The 16507-nt window shown below is 37.6% G+C and overlaps 1 protein-coding gene across 8 annotated transcripts in view; it reads left to right on the plus strand.

Annotated features, from left to right (window-relative positions):
- The window catches only part of Bivm (basic, immunoglobulin-like variable motif containing), a 35593-nt gene extending 19632 nt beyond the window's left edge, over positions 1-15961 (plus strand). For all 8 annotated transcript variants that reach the window (XM_032901048.1, XM_032901052.1, XM_032901046.1 and 5 more), the window contains 4 exons: positions 524-656; positions 2094-2180; positions 13285-13381; positions 14315-15961. In XM_032901048.1, the coding sequence (XP_032756939.1) occupies positions 524-656; positions 2094-2180; positions 13285-13381; positions 14315-14608 (611 nt within the window). In that variant the 3' untranslated portion in view covers positions 14609-15961. The remainder of the gene's footprint in view (positions 1-523; positions 657-2093; positions 2181-13284; positions 13382-14314) is intronic.
- Positions 15962-16507: the final 546 nt, after the last annotated feature.

The raw sequence follows: 16507 nt of genomic DNA on the forward strand, positions 1-16507 counted from the left end.
GGTTTGTGTTTATTCATATGCATTAGTAAACTTTAAGTTGGATGTAGATGCTTCATCTAGACATTAGAATGGCTATAATTTAGTCTAATTTAAGGTTCTTTTGTAAATCTTTTGTAGAGTTAGTTTATATGTGAGAGTTTATAGATACATATGTTTCACTTGGGCATGCTCATTCAGAAGCTGGTAGTGAGAGGTGTTCAGAAGCTGGTAGTGGAGAAAAGCTAAGGCTGTGATTGTGCAATTACTGGATTTTACACAATCGCTGAATATCTTAGACAACTTGGTATATTCTTAGAAAGTTCTGATAAACAAGGATGTATTTCACTTGTTTTGCTACTGAGTTTATCTAAAACTAAAAGTAAATTCATTCATGTTTTTGCCCATATTGGGCAAAGATATTCCCTCAATGAAACTCAGAATATCAGTGTATTCCAAATTCTGTCTTTCAGTCCTTAATGGGTCCTCTGTATTAAATGTGGACATTGATTTGTGTACCTCAATTTATCTGGTTTTGTCTTTGTAGCTCCTGGGGCCTTATCAAAGTTGACCCAAGGATTGAAAGATGAGTCATTGGCTTATATCTATCATTGCCAAAATCATTACTTTTGTCCAATTGGCTTTGAAGCAACCCCTGTTAAAGCTAATAAAGCATTCAGGTAAGCATTCCCATACTCGATAAAGGCACATCACTAGGAAAATTTGATGTACAAAGTATTTTTGGAATTAAACAGATTCTAGTCTTTTAGCCATTGGGAAGCTTGGTAATGTGTTTTATTCAAAGCGAGTGTGCATATGTTTTGCAGGACTGATTGCACTTCAAAGCAGTTGCTCAGTCATTGTAAGAGGAAGCCGTCTGACATACCACTTTTATGACTGTCACACACAGGTGCACGGGCCTTCCCATGTTATGCCCAGGGTCCTCTCCATTGCCTTACATGTCCCTGTGTCAAGAGTGCCACAACTAAGTACATTAAAAAGCACCTTCTCTGGTCATAGTGAAGACCTAAGGATTTGTTAGGGTTTTTCTCCAAGGGCGTTCAGGACCAGTTTCATCTCTAATCTTTTTGGTTATATTTGCCTCCTGCTTTTCTTAATTCAGTTGCTTTTTGAACAACATGTTTTTACACAGACACACAAACTTCTTTCTTTTTGAAGGAGATGTGTGCAACAGAGAGGTGCTGAGTTTGAATGTTACTCTTTGCCAAGTTCCTTCACTGGGGACTTGAAAGCAGGGTATTTTTAAGAACAGGTAACGTGATTGTCTTACTCCACTGGTTTGCTGGTTGATTCACACTTGGCTTGGAGAGATTAGTGACTAGGGAGGATGAAAAGATTCAGTGGCCCTTAGAAGTTACATCTTAAATGAGGGCCAGATTCTGGGTGGAGAACATGGTTTGACCTTTAGGATAGGAGGGAATTTATTATGTACTGGAGGCCATGGATACCTGGAGTCCTACTCAAAGGTCCTTGGCTGTGGTAACCTGAAACAGGTGAGCAGAAGTTGGAGGACTCGGGAGGCTGAATGCTGCTCGTATATGAGGAACAAAAGCATAACTGCTTTCTCTCCAACTCCTGCATGCTCTGTCCACTTTCTGGAGTGAGGGGCACTTTTGCACTTCTTTTATGATTCCAAGCTATGCTTTTACCTTACTCCAGGTACCTACCAAATATAAAACATGCTTTAATGTCTACTGCTCTGTTCCTTTAATAGTTGGGCTTCACCAATGAATGCTTGTGCCTATGAACCATCTGATTTTTTTCTTGAAAATTATGTAAAATTCCAAGCTCCTTTCCAGACTTGAATTAGAATTTCTAGGGATGGGAATGGAACATTGTATATTTAAAATCGTCTTCTTTTCCTCTGATCCAAGGGGGTATTATGTCAAAATGTTTTTAACCCTAGATTTTGAATATGGAAATAATAGGGCTCAAACTTAACACAAGGATTTCTAGAATGGCCCAAACCTTAATGCTCATATTTATCCTTGATTAAATAAAGCATCTTTGAGTTTTAGTGTATTTTAGTTCGAACATCGTTCTGTGGATAGTGAATGCCATTTATCAAGCTGACTGTGAATGTATTTTCTTTTTAGCAAGGGCCCCCTCTCACCACAAGAAGTAGAATACTGGATTTTAATTGGAGAGTCAAGTAGAAAACATCCTGCCATTCACTGTAAAAGGTATGCTTTAGTAGATTTAATGTTTTCTTTTTTCCCCCACATTTTATTTTATTGGATATTTCATATACTTAAATTTCCAAATGTTATCGCCTTTCTTGATTTCTCCCCTGGAGTCCCCCTATTCCTTACCCTTCCTTCCCTCTGCCTCTATAAGAGTGTTTCCTTCACCAACTTCCTCCCACCTCTCTGCCCTGGCATTCCCCTAACTGGGGCATCAAGCCTTCACAGAACCATGAGCTTCTCCTCTCATTCATGCTCAATAAGGTCATCCTCTGCTACATATGTGACTGGAGCCATGGGTCCCTTCCATGTGTACTCTTTGGTTGGTGGTTTAGTCTCTGGGAGCTCTGGGGAGTCTGGTTGGTTGATATTGTTGTTCTTCCTTTGGGGTTGAAAACCCCTTCAGCTCCTTCAGTTCTTTCTCTAATTCCTCCATTAGAGACCCCTTTTTCAGTTCAGTGTTTGGTTGGCTGTAAACATCTGCCTCTATATTTGTCAGACTCCAGCAGAGCCTCCCAGGAGACCACTCTATTAATCTCCTGTCAGCATTCACCTCTTGGCATCCACAATAGTGTCTGGGTTTAGTGACAGTATATGGGGTGGATCCCCAAGTTGGGCCATCTCTGGATGACCTTTTCCTCAGTTTCTGCTCCACACTTTGTCTCTGTATTTCTGCCTGTGAATATTTTGTTCTCCCTTCCAAGAAGGACTAAAGAATCTGCACTTTGATCTTCCAACTTCTTGAGCTTCATGTCCTCTGTGGATATCTTGAGTATTCAGAGCTTTTGGGTCAATGTTCACTGATCAGTGAGTGCATTCCATGTGTGTTCTTTAGTGACTGGGTTACCTCACTCAGGATGATATTTTCTAGTTCCATTTGCCTAAGAATTTCATGAAGTCATTGTTTTTAATAACCAAATAGTACTCCTCATCAGCATCTGTTGTCACCTGAGTTTTTGATCTTAGCCATTTTGACTGATGTGAGGTAGAATCTCAGGGTTGTTTTGATTTGCATCTCCCTGATGACTAAGAATGTTGAACATTTTTTTAGGTGTTTCTTGGTCATTCACTATTCTTCAGCTGAGAATTCTTTGTTTAGCTCTATATCCCATTTTTTAATAGGGTTATTTGATTCTCTGGAGTCTTAACTTCTTGAGTTCCTTATATATATTGGATATTATATCAGATGTAGGATTGGTAAAGATCTTTTCCCAATCTGTTGGTAGCCATTTTGTCCTACTGACAATGTCCTTTGCCTTACAGAAACTTTGCAATTTTATGAGGTCCCATTTGTCAATTCTTGATCTTAGAGCATATGCCATTGGTGTTCTGTTCAGGAAATTTTCCCCTATGCTGAGGTGTTTGAGGCTCTTTCCCAATTTCTCTTGTTTTAGATTCAGTATATCTGGCTTTATGTGGAGGTCCTTGATCCACTTGAACTTAAGTTTTGTACAGGGTGATAAGAATGGATTAATTTGCACTCTTCTACATGCTGACCTCCAGTTGCACCAGCATCATTTGTTGAAAATGTTGTCTTTTCCCACTGGATGCTTTAAGCTCCTCTGACAAAGATCAAGTGACCATAGGTGTGTATGTTGATATCTGGGTCTTCAGTTCTATTCCATTTATCTACCTGTCTGTCTCTGTACCAATAACATACCATTTTGTTTTGATTTGCTTTTTTGTTGTTGTTGTTTTTAAATCACAATTGCTCTGTAATACAGCTTGAGGTTGGGGATCATGATTCCCCCAGCAATTCTTTTATTGTTGAGAATAGTTTTTGCTATCCTGGGTTTTTGTTATTCCAAATGAATTTGCAAATTGCTCTTTCTAATTCTATGAAGAATTGAGTTGGAATTTTGATAGGGATTGCATTGAATCTGTAGATTGCTTTTGGCAAAATGGCCATTTTATAATATTAATCCTGCCAATCCATGAGCATGGGAGATCTTTCCATCTTCTGAGATCTTCTTCAATTTCTTTCTTCAGAGACTTGAAGTTCTTGTCATACAGATCTTTCACTTGCTTGGTTAGAGTCACACCAAAGTATTTTGTATTATCTGTGACTATTGTGAAGGGTGTTGTTTCCCTAATTTCCCTGTCAGCCTGTTTATCCTTTGAGTAGAGGAAGGCTACTGATTTGTAAGTTAATTTTATACCCAGCCACTTTGCTGAAGTTGTCAGGCTTAGTAGTTCTCTGGTGGAACTTTTGGGGTCACTTAAGTATACTAGCATACCACCTGCAAATAGTAATATTTTGACTTCTTCCTTTCCAATTTGTATCCCTTTGACCTCTTTTTGTTGTCTAATTGCCTTGGCTAGGACTTCAAGTACTATATTGAGTAGGTAGGGAGAGAGTGGACAGCCTTGTCTAGTCCCTGGTTTTAGTGGGATTGCTTTAAGTTTCTCTTCATTTAGTTTGATGTTGGCTACTGGTTTGCTGTATATTCCTTTTACTATGTTTAGGTTTGGGCCTTGAATTCCTGATCTTTCTAAGACTTTTAATGTAAAAGGGTGTTGAATGTTATCAAATGCTTTCTCAGCATCTAATGAGAGATCATGTGGTTTCCTTCTTTGAGTTTGTTTATATAGTGGATTACGTTGATGGATTTCCATATAGTGAACTATCCCTGCATCCGTGGGATGAACCTACTTGATCACAATGGATGATTGTCCTGATGTGTTCTTGGATTCAGTTTGCGAGAATTTTATTGAGTATTTTTGCATTGAAATTCATAAGGGAAATTGGTCTGAATTCCTCTTTCTTTGTTGGGTTTTTGTGTGGTTTAGGTATAAGTGTGATTGTGGCTTCATAGAACGAATTGGGTAATGTTCCTTCTGTTTCTATTTTTGTGGAATAGTATTGGTATTAGGTCATCTATGAAGGTCTGATAGAATTCGCCACTAAATCTATCTGGGCTTTTTTTTTTTTTTTTTTTTTTTTTGGTTGGGAGACTTTTAATGATTGCTTCTATTTCTTTAGGGTAATGGGGCTATTTAAATGTTTACCTGATCTTGATTTAACTTTGGTACCTGGTATCTGGTATCTGTTTAGAAAATTGTCCATTTCCTCTAGATTTTCCAGTTTTGTTGAATATAGGCCTTTGTGTAGGAGCTGATGATTCCTTTTTAATTTCCCCAGTTTCTGTTATGTTTTTCTTTTCATACCTGATTTTGTTAATTTGTATACTCTCTCTGCTTTCTGGTTAGTCTGGTTAAGGGTTTATCTATCTTATTGATTTTTTTCAAAGAATCAGCTACTGGTTTTGTTGATTCTTTGTATAGTTCTTTTTGTTTTTACTTGGTTGATTTCAGTCCTGAGTTTGATTATTTTCTGCCATATACTTTTCTTGGGTATTTTTGCTTCTTTTTGTTCTAGAGCTTTCAGGTGTACTGTAAAACTGCTGATATATGCTCTCTCCAGTTTCTTTTTAGAGGCACTCAGAGCTATGAGTTTTCCTCTTAGCACTGCTTTCATTGTGTCCCATAAGTTTGGGTATGTTTGCCTTCATTTTCATTAAATTCTAAAAAGTCTTTAATTTCTTTTTTTAAATATTTATTTATTATGTATACATCATACAGCTTTCTGCCTGCATGTAATGCACCTGCAGGCCAGAAGAGGGCACCAGACCTGATTATAGATGGTTGTGAGCCACCATGTGGTTGCTGGGAATTGAACTCAGGATCTCTGGAGAGCAGACAGTGCTCTTAACCACTGAGCCATCTCTCCAGCCCCCCTTTAATTTCTTTATTTCTTTCTTGACCAAGTTATCATTGAGTAAAGCATTGTTCAGTTTCCATGTGTATGTGGGCTTTCTGTCATTTTTGTTGTCATTGAAGAACTTCCTTAGTCTGTGGTGATCTGATAGGATGCATGGGATTATTTCAATATTCTTATATCTGTTGAGGCTTGTTTTGTGACCAATTATATGGTCAGTACTGGAGAAGGTACCCTAAGATGCTGAGAAGAAGGTATATTCTCTTTTTTTTAGGATGAAATGTTCTGTAGATATCTGTCAAATCCATTTGGTTCATAACTTCTATTAATTTCACTGTGTCTCTGTTCAGTTTCTGTTTCCATGATCTATCTATTGCTGAGAGTGGGGTGTTGAAGTCTCTCACTATTATTGTATGTGGTACAATAATATATGCTTTGAGCTTTAGTAAGGTTTCTTTCATGAATGTAGGTGCCCTTGCATCTGGAACATAGATATTCAGGATTGAGAGTTCATCTTGGTGGAATTTTCCTTTGATGAGTATGAAGTGTATTTCCTTATCCTTTTTTGATAAGTTTTGGTTGAAAGTCGGTTTTATTGGATATTAGAGTGTCTACTCTAGTTTGTTTCTTGGAACCATTTGCTTGGAGATTTTTTTCCAGCCTTTTACTCTGTGGTAGTGTCTCTCTTTGTCACTGAGGTGTGTTTTCTGTAAGCAGCAAAATGCTTTGTCCTTTTATGTATCCAGTCTGTTAGTCTATGTCTTTTTATTGGGGAATTGAGTCTATAGATATTAAGAGTAGTGATTGTCCTTTCCTGTTATTTTTGTTGTTAGAAGTAGAATTATGTTTGTTTTATTGCAAGAAGATTACTTTCTTGCTTTTTTTCTAGGGTGGAATTTCTCTCCTTGTATTAGAGTTTTCTATCAATTATCCTTTGTAGGGCTGGATTTGTGGAAAGATATTGTGTAAATTTGCTTTTGTCATGGAATATTTTGGTTTCCTTATCTACGGTAATTGAGAGTTTTGTTGGATATAGCAGCCTGGGCTGCTTAGGGTCTGAATGACATTTGTTCAGTATCTTCTAGCTTTCATGGTCTCGGTTGAAAAGTCTGGTGTAATTCTGATAGCTCTGCCTTTGTACATTACTTGACCGTTTCCCCTTATTGCTTTTAATATTCTATATTTTGTGCATTTGGTGTTTTGACTATTATGTGACAGGAGGAATTTCTTTTCTGGTTCAGTGTATTTGGAGTTCTGTAGGCTTCTTGTATGTTTATGGGCATATCCTTCCTTTAGGTTAGGGAAGTTTTATTGAAGACATTTACTGGTCCTTTAATTCTATACCTAGGATTCTTAGTTTTGGTCTTCTCATTGTGTCCTAGATCTCCTGGATGTTTTGGGTTAGGAGCTTTTTTTGCATTTGTCTTTTCTTTGACAGTTGTGTCAATGTTTTTTCTTTGGTATCTTCTGACCTGAGATTTCTCTTCTATCTCTTGTATTCTGTTGGTGATGCTTGCATCTATGTTTCCTGATCTCTTTTCTAGGTTTTCTATCTCCAGAGTTGTCTCCTTTTGTGATTTCTTTATTGTTTCTATTTTAATTTTTAGATTCTGAATGGTTTTGTTCAATTCCTTTTCCTGTTTGGTTGTGTTCTCCTGTATTTCTTTAAGGGAGTTATTCATGTCCTTCTTAAAGTTCTCTATCATCATCATGAGATATGGTTTAAACCCCGAATCTTGCTTTCCAGGTGTGATGGGTATCCGGTACTTGGTGTCATGGGAAAACTGGGTTCTGATGATGCCAAATAGCCTTGGTTTCTATTGCTTATGTTCTTGTACTTGCCTCTTGTCATCTGGTTATCTCTAGTGGTTGCCCTAACTGTCTCTGACTGGTGTCTGTCCTTCTTGTGATCCTGGTTGTGTCAGAACTCTTCAGTGTCCAGGTGTCTTTGTGATCCTGTGATCCAGGGATCCTAGGATCATGGGATCCTGAGTGTGTCAGAGCTCTTGGGATTTAAGCTTTCTCTGGGTGTTGCAGGAATGTTTGGGGGAAGGCCAGAGCCCTGAGTTTGCTTTGAGCACAGAGAAAAGCTGAAAGGAACCCGTGCCTCTGGGTGGGTAGGGGTTTGTATTTCCCTATTTCCTATATGCGTCCTAGTTATGCTGGGTGTTTGGGAAGAAGTTGTGGCCCCCTGTTTGTCTCATTTTTCTCTTCTCTGTTTCTGCACAACTGCTGAGAGCCTCCTGGCCTGGAGAGGGTTGAGACAGGGCATAGAGTAGGACTCTGGCGTGGCTTTAAAGACTGAAGGTCTCCAGACATTTTTGTTCTCTAACTATACTGAAATGTTGCTGGTAGTTTCTAAAAAGTCCTAAAAACTCTTGCTGATTGTGAGGGTGAAAAGTTGTTGGTTTAGGTGATTGACCCCTGTAGCCTAACAGTGGGGGATTAAGTAATGTGGCTTTAGTTCTAGCTCAGCAGGAACTGCACAACTCTAACTTCCAGCCTGCAAATAGAAGTTGCAGGAAGAAAAAAAGGACACTTTGAAAAATGATTATAGCATTTATTACTACGTTGTAAAAAGTTAGGTATGAAAGCTCTCTAAGAAAAAGGAGGAAAAGCAGAAAGATCCTCAGTTGGGCATGGAAAAATTTTCTTTCTCACAGTCTTCTCTTTGGAGCAGTAAACTTCTATTGAACCAGGAGAAGAGAATAATTCTCAGAGAAGGAAAAACTTTACACAAGCAAATATGCATAAACTCACATGAATTCATATACAGATTTATGCATGATTATTTACACATATCCATTCAAACCAGTTGGGTCCATCTTGCATACATTCTCACAATTACATATTTACAATTGCATACACACACATCCATACTTACATATGCATTTGAAGCAAAAGACCTAACACCAGGGCAGAAATAATTCACTTATTCTGGATGAAAAATGAGCTCCAATATTTATGGCATAGAGAAAGTAAAAGCTTCTAGCCTTTTAATGCTAAATGTATTAAACCCAAGTTTGTAAGAATAAAGCTTTGTTCCTTTTCGTAAGACTAAGCCTGCCTTAAGAATAGATCTGTTCTGTCCTATGCTAAGAAGCCTGCCTGCTTCTTCTGCTCTCTCTTAACTTTTGTTCATATCGGACTAAAAAATGTTCTGTCTAAAATAATTCTCCTCAGCTCAGTTCTGAGTCTTCTCTTTGTCCTCAGCATTTAAACATCTTAATACCTGAACACATGGTAAAAAGTTCAACACAAGTTTATACAAATTCCAATTATAAATAAAATAAGTTTATAACAGTGAATGTTTACATGCATATCCATTAGGAGTAATTATCTGGCTAAACATTCATCACCTGTCACAGCTCCACAGATTCACTGAAAGTTAAAAACCATAACTAAGTTACTAGTGAAGTTTTGTATAGATAAACCCTCTGAATATTTTATCTTCTGTCATAGTACCTATAATAAATTGTTAGTTCCCTTTTGTTAGTAAATTGTTAGTTTATGGAAATCTATCAACATAATCCACTATATAAACAAACTCAAAGAAAAAAAACACATGATCATTTCATTAGATAATGATATAGCATTTGACAAAATTCAACACCCCCTCATGATAAAAGTCCTGGAAAGATCAGGAATTCAAGGCCCATACCTAAACATAGTAAAAGCAATATAGAGCAAACCACTAGCCAACATCAAACTAAATGAAGAGAAACTTAAAGCAATCCCACTAAAATCCGGGATTAGAAAAGGTGGCCCACTGTCTCCCTACTTATTCAATATAGTACTCGAAGTCCTAGCCAGAGCAATCAGACAATGAGAGGAGGTCAAAGGGATACAAATTGGAAAGGAAGAAGTCAAAATATCACTGTTTGCAGATGGTATCGTAGTACACTTAAGTGACCCCAAAAGTTCCACCAGAGAACTACTAAGCCTGATAAATAACTTCAGCAAAGTGGCTGGGTATAAAATTAACTCAAACAAATTAGTAGCCTTCCTCTACTCAAAGGATAAACAGGCTGACAGGGAAATTAGGGAAACAACACCCTTCACAATAGTCACAAATAATATAAAATACTTTGGTGTGATTCCAACCAAGCAAGTGAAAGATCTGTATGACAAGAACTTCAAGTCTCTGAAGAAAGAAATTGAAGAAGATCTCAGAAGATGGAAAGATCTCCCATGCTCATGGATTGGCAGGATTAATATTATAAAATGGCCATTTTGCCAAAAGCAATCTACTGATTCAATGCAATCCCTATCAAAATTCCAACTCAATTCTTCATAGAGTTAGAAAGAGCAATTTGCAAATTCATTTGGAATAACAAAAAGCCCAGGATAGTGAAAACTCCACAACAAAAGAACTTCTGTGGAAATGACCATCCCTGACCTCAAGCAGTATTACAGAGCAATAGTGATAAAAACTGTATGATATTGGTACAGAGAAAGGCAAGTAACCCAGTGGAATGGAATTGAAGACCCTGAAATGAATCTACACACCTATCTTTGACAAAGGAGCTAAAACCATCCAATAGAAAAAAGATAGCATTTTCAACAAATGATGCTGGTTGAACTGGAGGTTAGCATGTAGAAGCATGCAAATTGACCCATTCTTATCACCCTGTACAAATCTTAAGTTCAGGTGGATCAAGGACCCCCACATCAAACCAGATACACTCAAGCTAATAGAAGAAAATGTAGGGAAGTGCCTCGAACACATGGGCACTGGGAAAAATTTCCTGAACAAAACCCCAATGGCTTATGCTCTAAGAATCTACAAATGGGACCTCATAAAACTGCAAAGCTTCTGTAAGGCAAAGTACACTGTCATTAAGACAAAAGGACAACCAACAGATTGGGAAAAGATCTTTACCAATCCTACATCTGATAGAGGGCTAATATCCAAAATATAAAGAACTCAAGAAGTTAGACTGCAGAGAACCAAATAATCCTATTAAAAAATGGGGTTCAGAACTAAACAGAGAATTCTCAGCTGAGGAATATGGAATGGCCGAGAAATACCTAAAGAAATGCTCAACATCCTTAGTCATCAGGGAAATGCAAATCAAAACAACTCTGAAATTCCACCTCACACCAGTCAGAATGGCTAAGATCAAAAACTCAAGTGACAGCAGATGCTGGTGAGGATGTGGAGAAAGAGGAACACTACTCCACTGTTGGTGGGATTGCAAACTGGTACAACCATTCTGGAAATCAGTTTGGAGGTTCCTCAGACAATTGGACATTGCACTACCTGAGGACCCAGCTATATCACTCCTGAGCATATCCTCAAAAGATGCTCCAACTTACAACAAAGACACATGCTCCACTATGTTCATAGCAGCTTTATTTATAATAGCCGGAAGTTGGAAAGCACCTGGATACCTTTCAACAGAATAATGGATACAGAAAATGTGGTACATCTATACAATAGTGTACTACTCAGCTATGAAAAACAATGACTTCATGAAATTCATAGGCAAATGGATTGAACTCGAAAATTTTATCCTGAGTGAGGTAACCCAATTACAGAAAAACACACATGGTATGCACTCTGTGATAAATGAATATTAACCCCAAAGCTCAAATTACCCAAGATTCAATTCACAGACCACATGTAGCTCAAGAAGAAAGATGACCAAAGTGCAGATGCTTCATTCCTTCTTAAAAGGGGGAACAACAATATTCATAGGAGGGGATATGGAGGCAATGTTTGGAGCAGAGACTGAAGGAATGGCCATTCAGAGCCTGTCCCACATGTGGCCACGAAAACTAAATAAGATTGATGAAGCTAAGAAGTGTATGCTGACAGGAACTGGATATACCTGTCTCCTGAGAGGCACAGCCAGAGCATGTGAAATACATTGGTAAATGCTAGAAGCAAACTGCTGAACTGGGACCAGGACCCCCATTGGAGGAATTAGAGAAAGTATTGAAAGAGCTGAAGGGGCTTGCAACCCCATAAGAACAATAATGCCAACCAACCAGAGCTCCCAGGAACTAAACCACTATCCACAGATCATACATGGCTCCAGCTGCATATGTAGCAGAGAATGGCCTTATTGGGCACCAAAGGAAGGAGAAGTCCTTGGTCCTGCCAAGGTTGGACTCCCAGTGTAAGGGAATCTCAGGGGTAGGGACAAGAAGGAGTGGATAGGGAGGGGAGCACCCTTATAGAAGAAGGGGAGCAGGATGGGATAGGGGGTTTATGTCCAGGAAACTGGGAAAGGGAATAACATTTGAAATGAAAATAATGAAATATACAATAAAAAAAAGAATAAATGAAGCCATTCATTTGTTTATGTAGTTTTACTATAAGACAGTATATCTTTGTAGATCTTCAGAGATCTGCTCAAAAGAGTGGGCTAGTATGTAGTGATTGTTATATATGTTTAATGACAGGAGAAACATATTAATATCAGGAACCTTCCCTAAAATGATTTTTTCCTGGGCCTTGCCTATGAGAGCAAATCTGCCGTAGATTATAATCCAGGGCAGACCATCTCAGGAAGATCATCTACTAGTTATTACCTTGTCCTATGATGGCTCCTGATACACACCTTTGCTCTTTCTCACTATTTCCTGTGCATACACACAGACTGACACAATCTGGGCATTCATGTTGTTGTTTAGGGAGAATTGTCATCATAATGACGTGGCTCTTACAAAGAGTAGCATCCATGTAATATCAAGGACCCCATAATCAGAACTTTAATTTCCTTTAGCAGTGATTTTGATTTTTCATATAAACTCACACATGTCCTTTAAATGATTCTTCCTATTGCAAATTGATTTTAAAATTTCATTTTATGTTATTGCTGGCAATATAAAGAAAAAGAACTCCCTGATTTTACTGTATAGAACTTGACTTTCACATCTTTGCCAAATTTACTTATTATTTGTATAAAACGTGCTTTGATTGTTCTCCACAAACATTTTGTTTATTAGTATATTGTTTATTAGTAATCCTATCAGAATGTGGCACATAATGGCACATTGCAAAATGAGGCAAAAGTATCCTGTAAGCCAAGGGGTTCAAGGCCAGCTTATTCAATATATAAAATCTACCCCGCCTAAGAAAATAAAGTGACTTGAGTATAATAGAAAGGGTAGCATGCACTGCTTTAGCCTGCCAGGTATTATTATTATCTGGTATGTTGACATATAAAAATTGGAACCAATTATAAGCTGAGAACATTGACAGTAATTTGATAACCACAACTGTCACTCACAAAAATGAAGCTTTTAAAAGCCAGTTGATGGAACAAGGCTGACCTAAGAGAACAATCACAATCATTGTGGGAGCTTGCTCATGGAAAAAGCTTTATTACAGTGGTACTTTGGACTTAAAGAAAACTGTCCTCTTTCTTACTATAGATGGGCAGATATTGTCACTGATCTAAACACTCAAAATCCAGAATTCTTAGATATCCGACATCTAGAGAGGGGACTGCAATTCCGGAAAACAAAGAAGGTAAGAATATTACTACATTGGAAGTTGAATGACCAGAATGCAGTGTTTTATTACTAATATTGTTTTGGTAAATAACAGAAGTCAAGTTCAAACTACCATAGTCAGAAAAGTAACATTATTTTAAGGATTCAGGCTAACTTTAAACTCCCAGCTAAGGATAGTCATAATGAAATGATAACTAGTACTGCAGTAATGGTAGAAACCAAGTGGCTTAGAATGCTAATCACTCTTATGTAGGCTCTGTGGTACTCGGTACTTTATCTGAATTTAAATTTCTTGCACAATAACTTTCAATGGATAATTTATTTCCAGGTGTAGAATGAGATGTCTTGGTTTAGTTCCATGGTCTTGGCCCAAGTTCGGTAAATTGTGGTCATGAGGCAGAGCCAGGTGTTTAAGCGTGACTACAGAAAGAAGCTTTCAAAAACAGATATAATATAGATTGAGTAGGCAACATTTAGCTATAAATGAAGCTGGGAGTGGTATCACATGCTTGTAGTCTCATCTCTTAGTTGAGAGGATTTTCATGCTATCTTAAACTATTGAGATAATGTCTCAAAAGTCTTGTGTACGCACACACACACGGGAGGGGATAGGATAAGATTTTAGTAGAATGGAGGAGAGGAGACTACACACAGAAAAGGAAAAGCATGATCTTAATTTGTGGGTCAGGAGTTATGAAGATGTGACTGTGCTCCAGGCTGTGGAGAGGCATCTGGGATACGAGTGCTCTGGTCCCTAGGGGTCTGTTATATAAAGGCAGCTGTCAGGAATGGTGAGTATTTAGTGAGCTCTGCAAAAAGCAGAATAGAAAAGTAGTGTTTTCAGACATGTGAAAGAAAAACACTATCATCCCAAGGGAGTCAATAAGGACCCCACAAACTTACAAACTTATTTTCTCTTTATTATCCTCATCTTTTTTTTCCTTCTCAGGTTGGAGGAAATTTGCATTGCATCATAGCATTCCAGAGACTCAGTTGGCAAAGATTTGGCTTTTGGAACTTTCCATTTGGAACCATTACACAAGAATCACAACCTCCCACACATGTCCTGGGAATTGCCAAATCTGAGAGTGAGGACAATATTTCTAAGAAGCAGTATGGGCGTCTGGGCAGGTCCTTCAGTGCTAGTTTCCACCAGGACTCAGCATGGAAGAAGGTGTCTGGCATCCACGAGAGAAGGAACAGTGGCTACCACAGCTATAGAGATTACAATGGCAATGACTGACCATGCCAAAACTTAATCGCTGATGTCACCCACATAGCTGTTATGTACAGGACTGCATTAAGCCATCAGATGGTTTTATTAAGTCTATCAATAGGAACAGATTTTGTGCTACAAAGCATACCCTGTAGTTCTCTAGTTAAAATAAAGCCTACATAGGATTACTATGGGTGGCTTCAAATTATACAAACAGGTAAGAACAGATTTCTGCCCTTCTAACATTAAAAGTAGATAAGCAATGTAGACAGAGGGTTTCACAAAATCCAACACAATCAAAACTGCTTCAAAGCAAAACCACAAATACATTTAACAGCATCAAAACTCAAACTACTTAAGCATGAAGTGATTTATTGAAACTTGATCCCTAGTCATTTATTTCGGATACTTTGATTCCTATGGCACCATCTGTCCTTAAAAAATGGGGGCAGTCAAGGTCTGGTTTTTGCTTATAGTTAAAACTAATTTAAAATTATCTTTCTAGTCTATTTGTTCTTTCAGTGCTAACAGTATCCACCCCACATCTTTGCTTTTCTGAATAACTGCCTCAGGATTCTCCAAAAAGAAGCAGAAAATATTCAAGAAACTGACTTTTTCTATAGGTGCAGATAGGTGACATAGGTCATTGGTCCTGATACTCTTGACTTGGCACGTGGCTGTGAAATAGTTACAAGAATAGGTCTTGAGTGATGTTCTAGAACAAACCTTGTTTTAGGGATATAGTTACAGAGCACTTGGAATCCAAAGTTTCTGTATCCATGGTATTATGTGCAGTGAGATGTCACCTTTGACTTGTCTCTTAATGGAGTCATCTGTTAGCAACAGCACTGAAGACGTGTTGGCAGTGTCCAGTTCACTCTGAGGACAACTTTGTATTCTAAACTCTGAGCCGTTTCCTTTTGTGAAACATCCAAGCAATTAGGTGTTTGAAGTGTGTGTTAAATATTTTGGAAGTGTGATTTCAATACTTGAGCTCCTCTTTAGCTGCTGTTTTCCTTTTGCTGCCAAGGTGTGACTCATAGACGTCTGTGATACTGTTCTTTCCTGTCATAGGTTCACTCCAGGGTTCAAATCAGTAACTTGGTGATTACAAGGTGCTGAGTATGTTGGAACCATATTGCAATAAAAAGGAAGGTTTTGACTTTTTAAACAAAATTCATTTTTTCTCTTGAATTTTATATCCATTTATCCACGCATATATGTTTAGCCTACAGAATTACAAAATGGTCCTGTTTCTGAAGAGATTATTTGGCTTGAAATGTAAAGGACTGAAAGATTTGTAGGTTGTTGATTTTTGTTACTTCACACTGGAAATTTGAAAATGTTTTCATCAAATAAAGATTTGTTTTCTACTTTTAATCCTATGAATTTTAATGTCTGTGTTTAAGTTAGGATGTATCCTTGTAACTGTGAAGCACATGATAATTTGTTAATTTCATGTAATTAGTGTTATAAGAAACATCTTACAGTTTTTATAATCACTGAAACAATGACTTCCAATCCATGCTTGCTACTTTTCAAGTACTTGAGCACTGACTCTAATACTTCACAACATGATTTGGACATTTTATTATATTAGTTTGAAAAAAATGAGGTTTGAATTTTTGTGATTCAAGTGTATTTTCAATATAAACTGGTTTTTAATAGTTCAATTGGATATTTCAAAGAAATAGGTTTGGAGAGCTAGGAAGAAAGAATACAAATGCAAAATAAAATATAAACCTTAAGAACAAAGTAACAGCTGGGAAAATAAGATGAGTTTATTTCCTGTATATTAATCATATGCTTTATTAAAAACACTGACAGACATATGACCACTTAAAACTTAAGCTTACAAATTTAAAAGTTACTTAGAGCACAGAATGTTTGAATTCAGTTGGAGTTTTTTTCAGGGTAAGAGTTCCC

The sequence above is a fragment of the Rattus rattus genome, chromosome 4 (assembly GCF_011064425.1).
Source record: "Rattus rattus isolate New Zealand chromosome 4, Rrattus_CSIRO_v1, whole genome shotgun sequence".
NCBI lineage: Eukaryota > Metazoa > Chordata > Mammalia > Rodentia > Muridae > Rattus > Rattus rattus.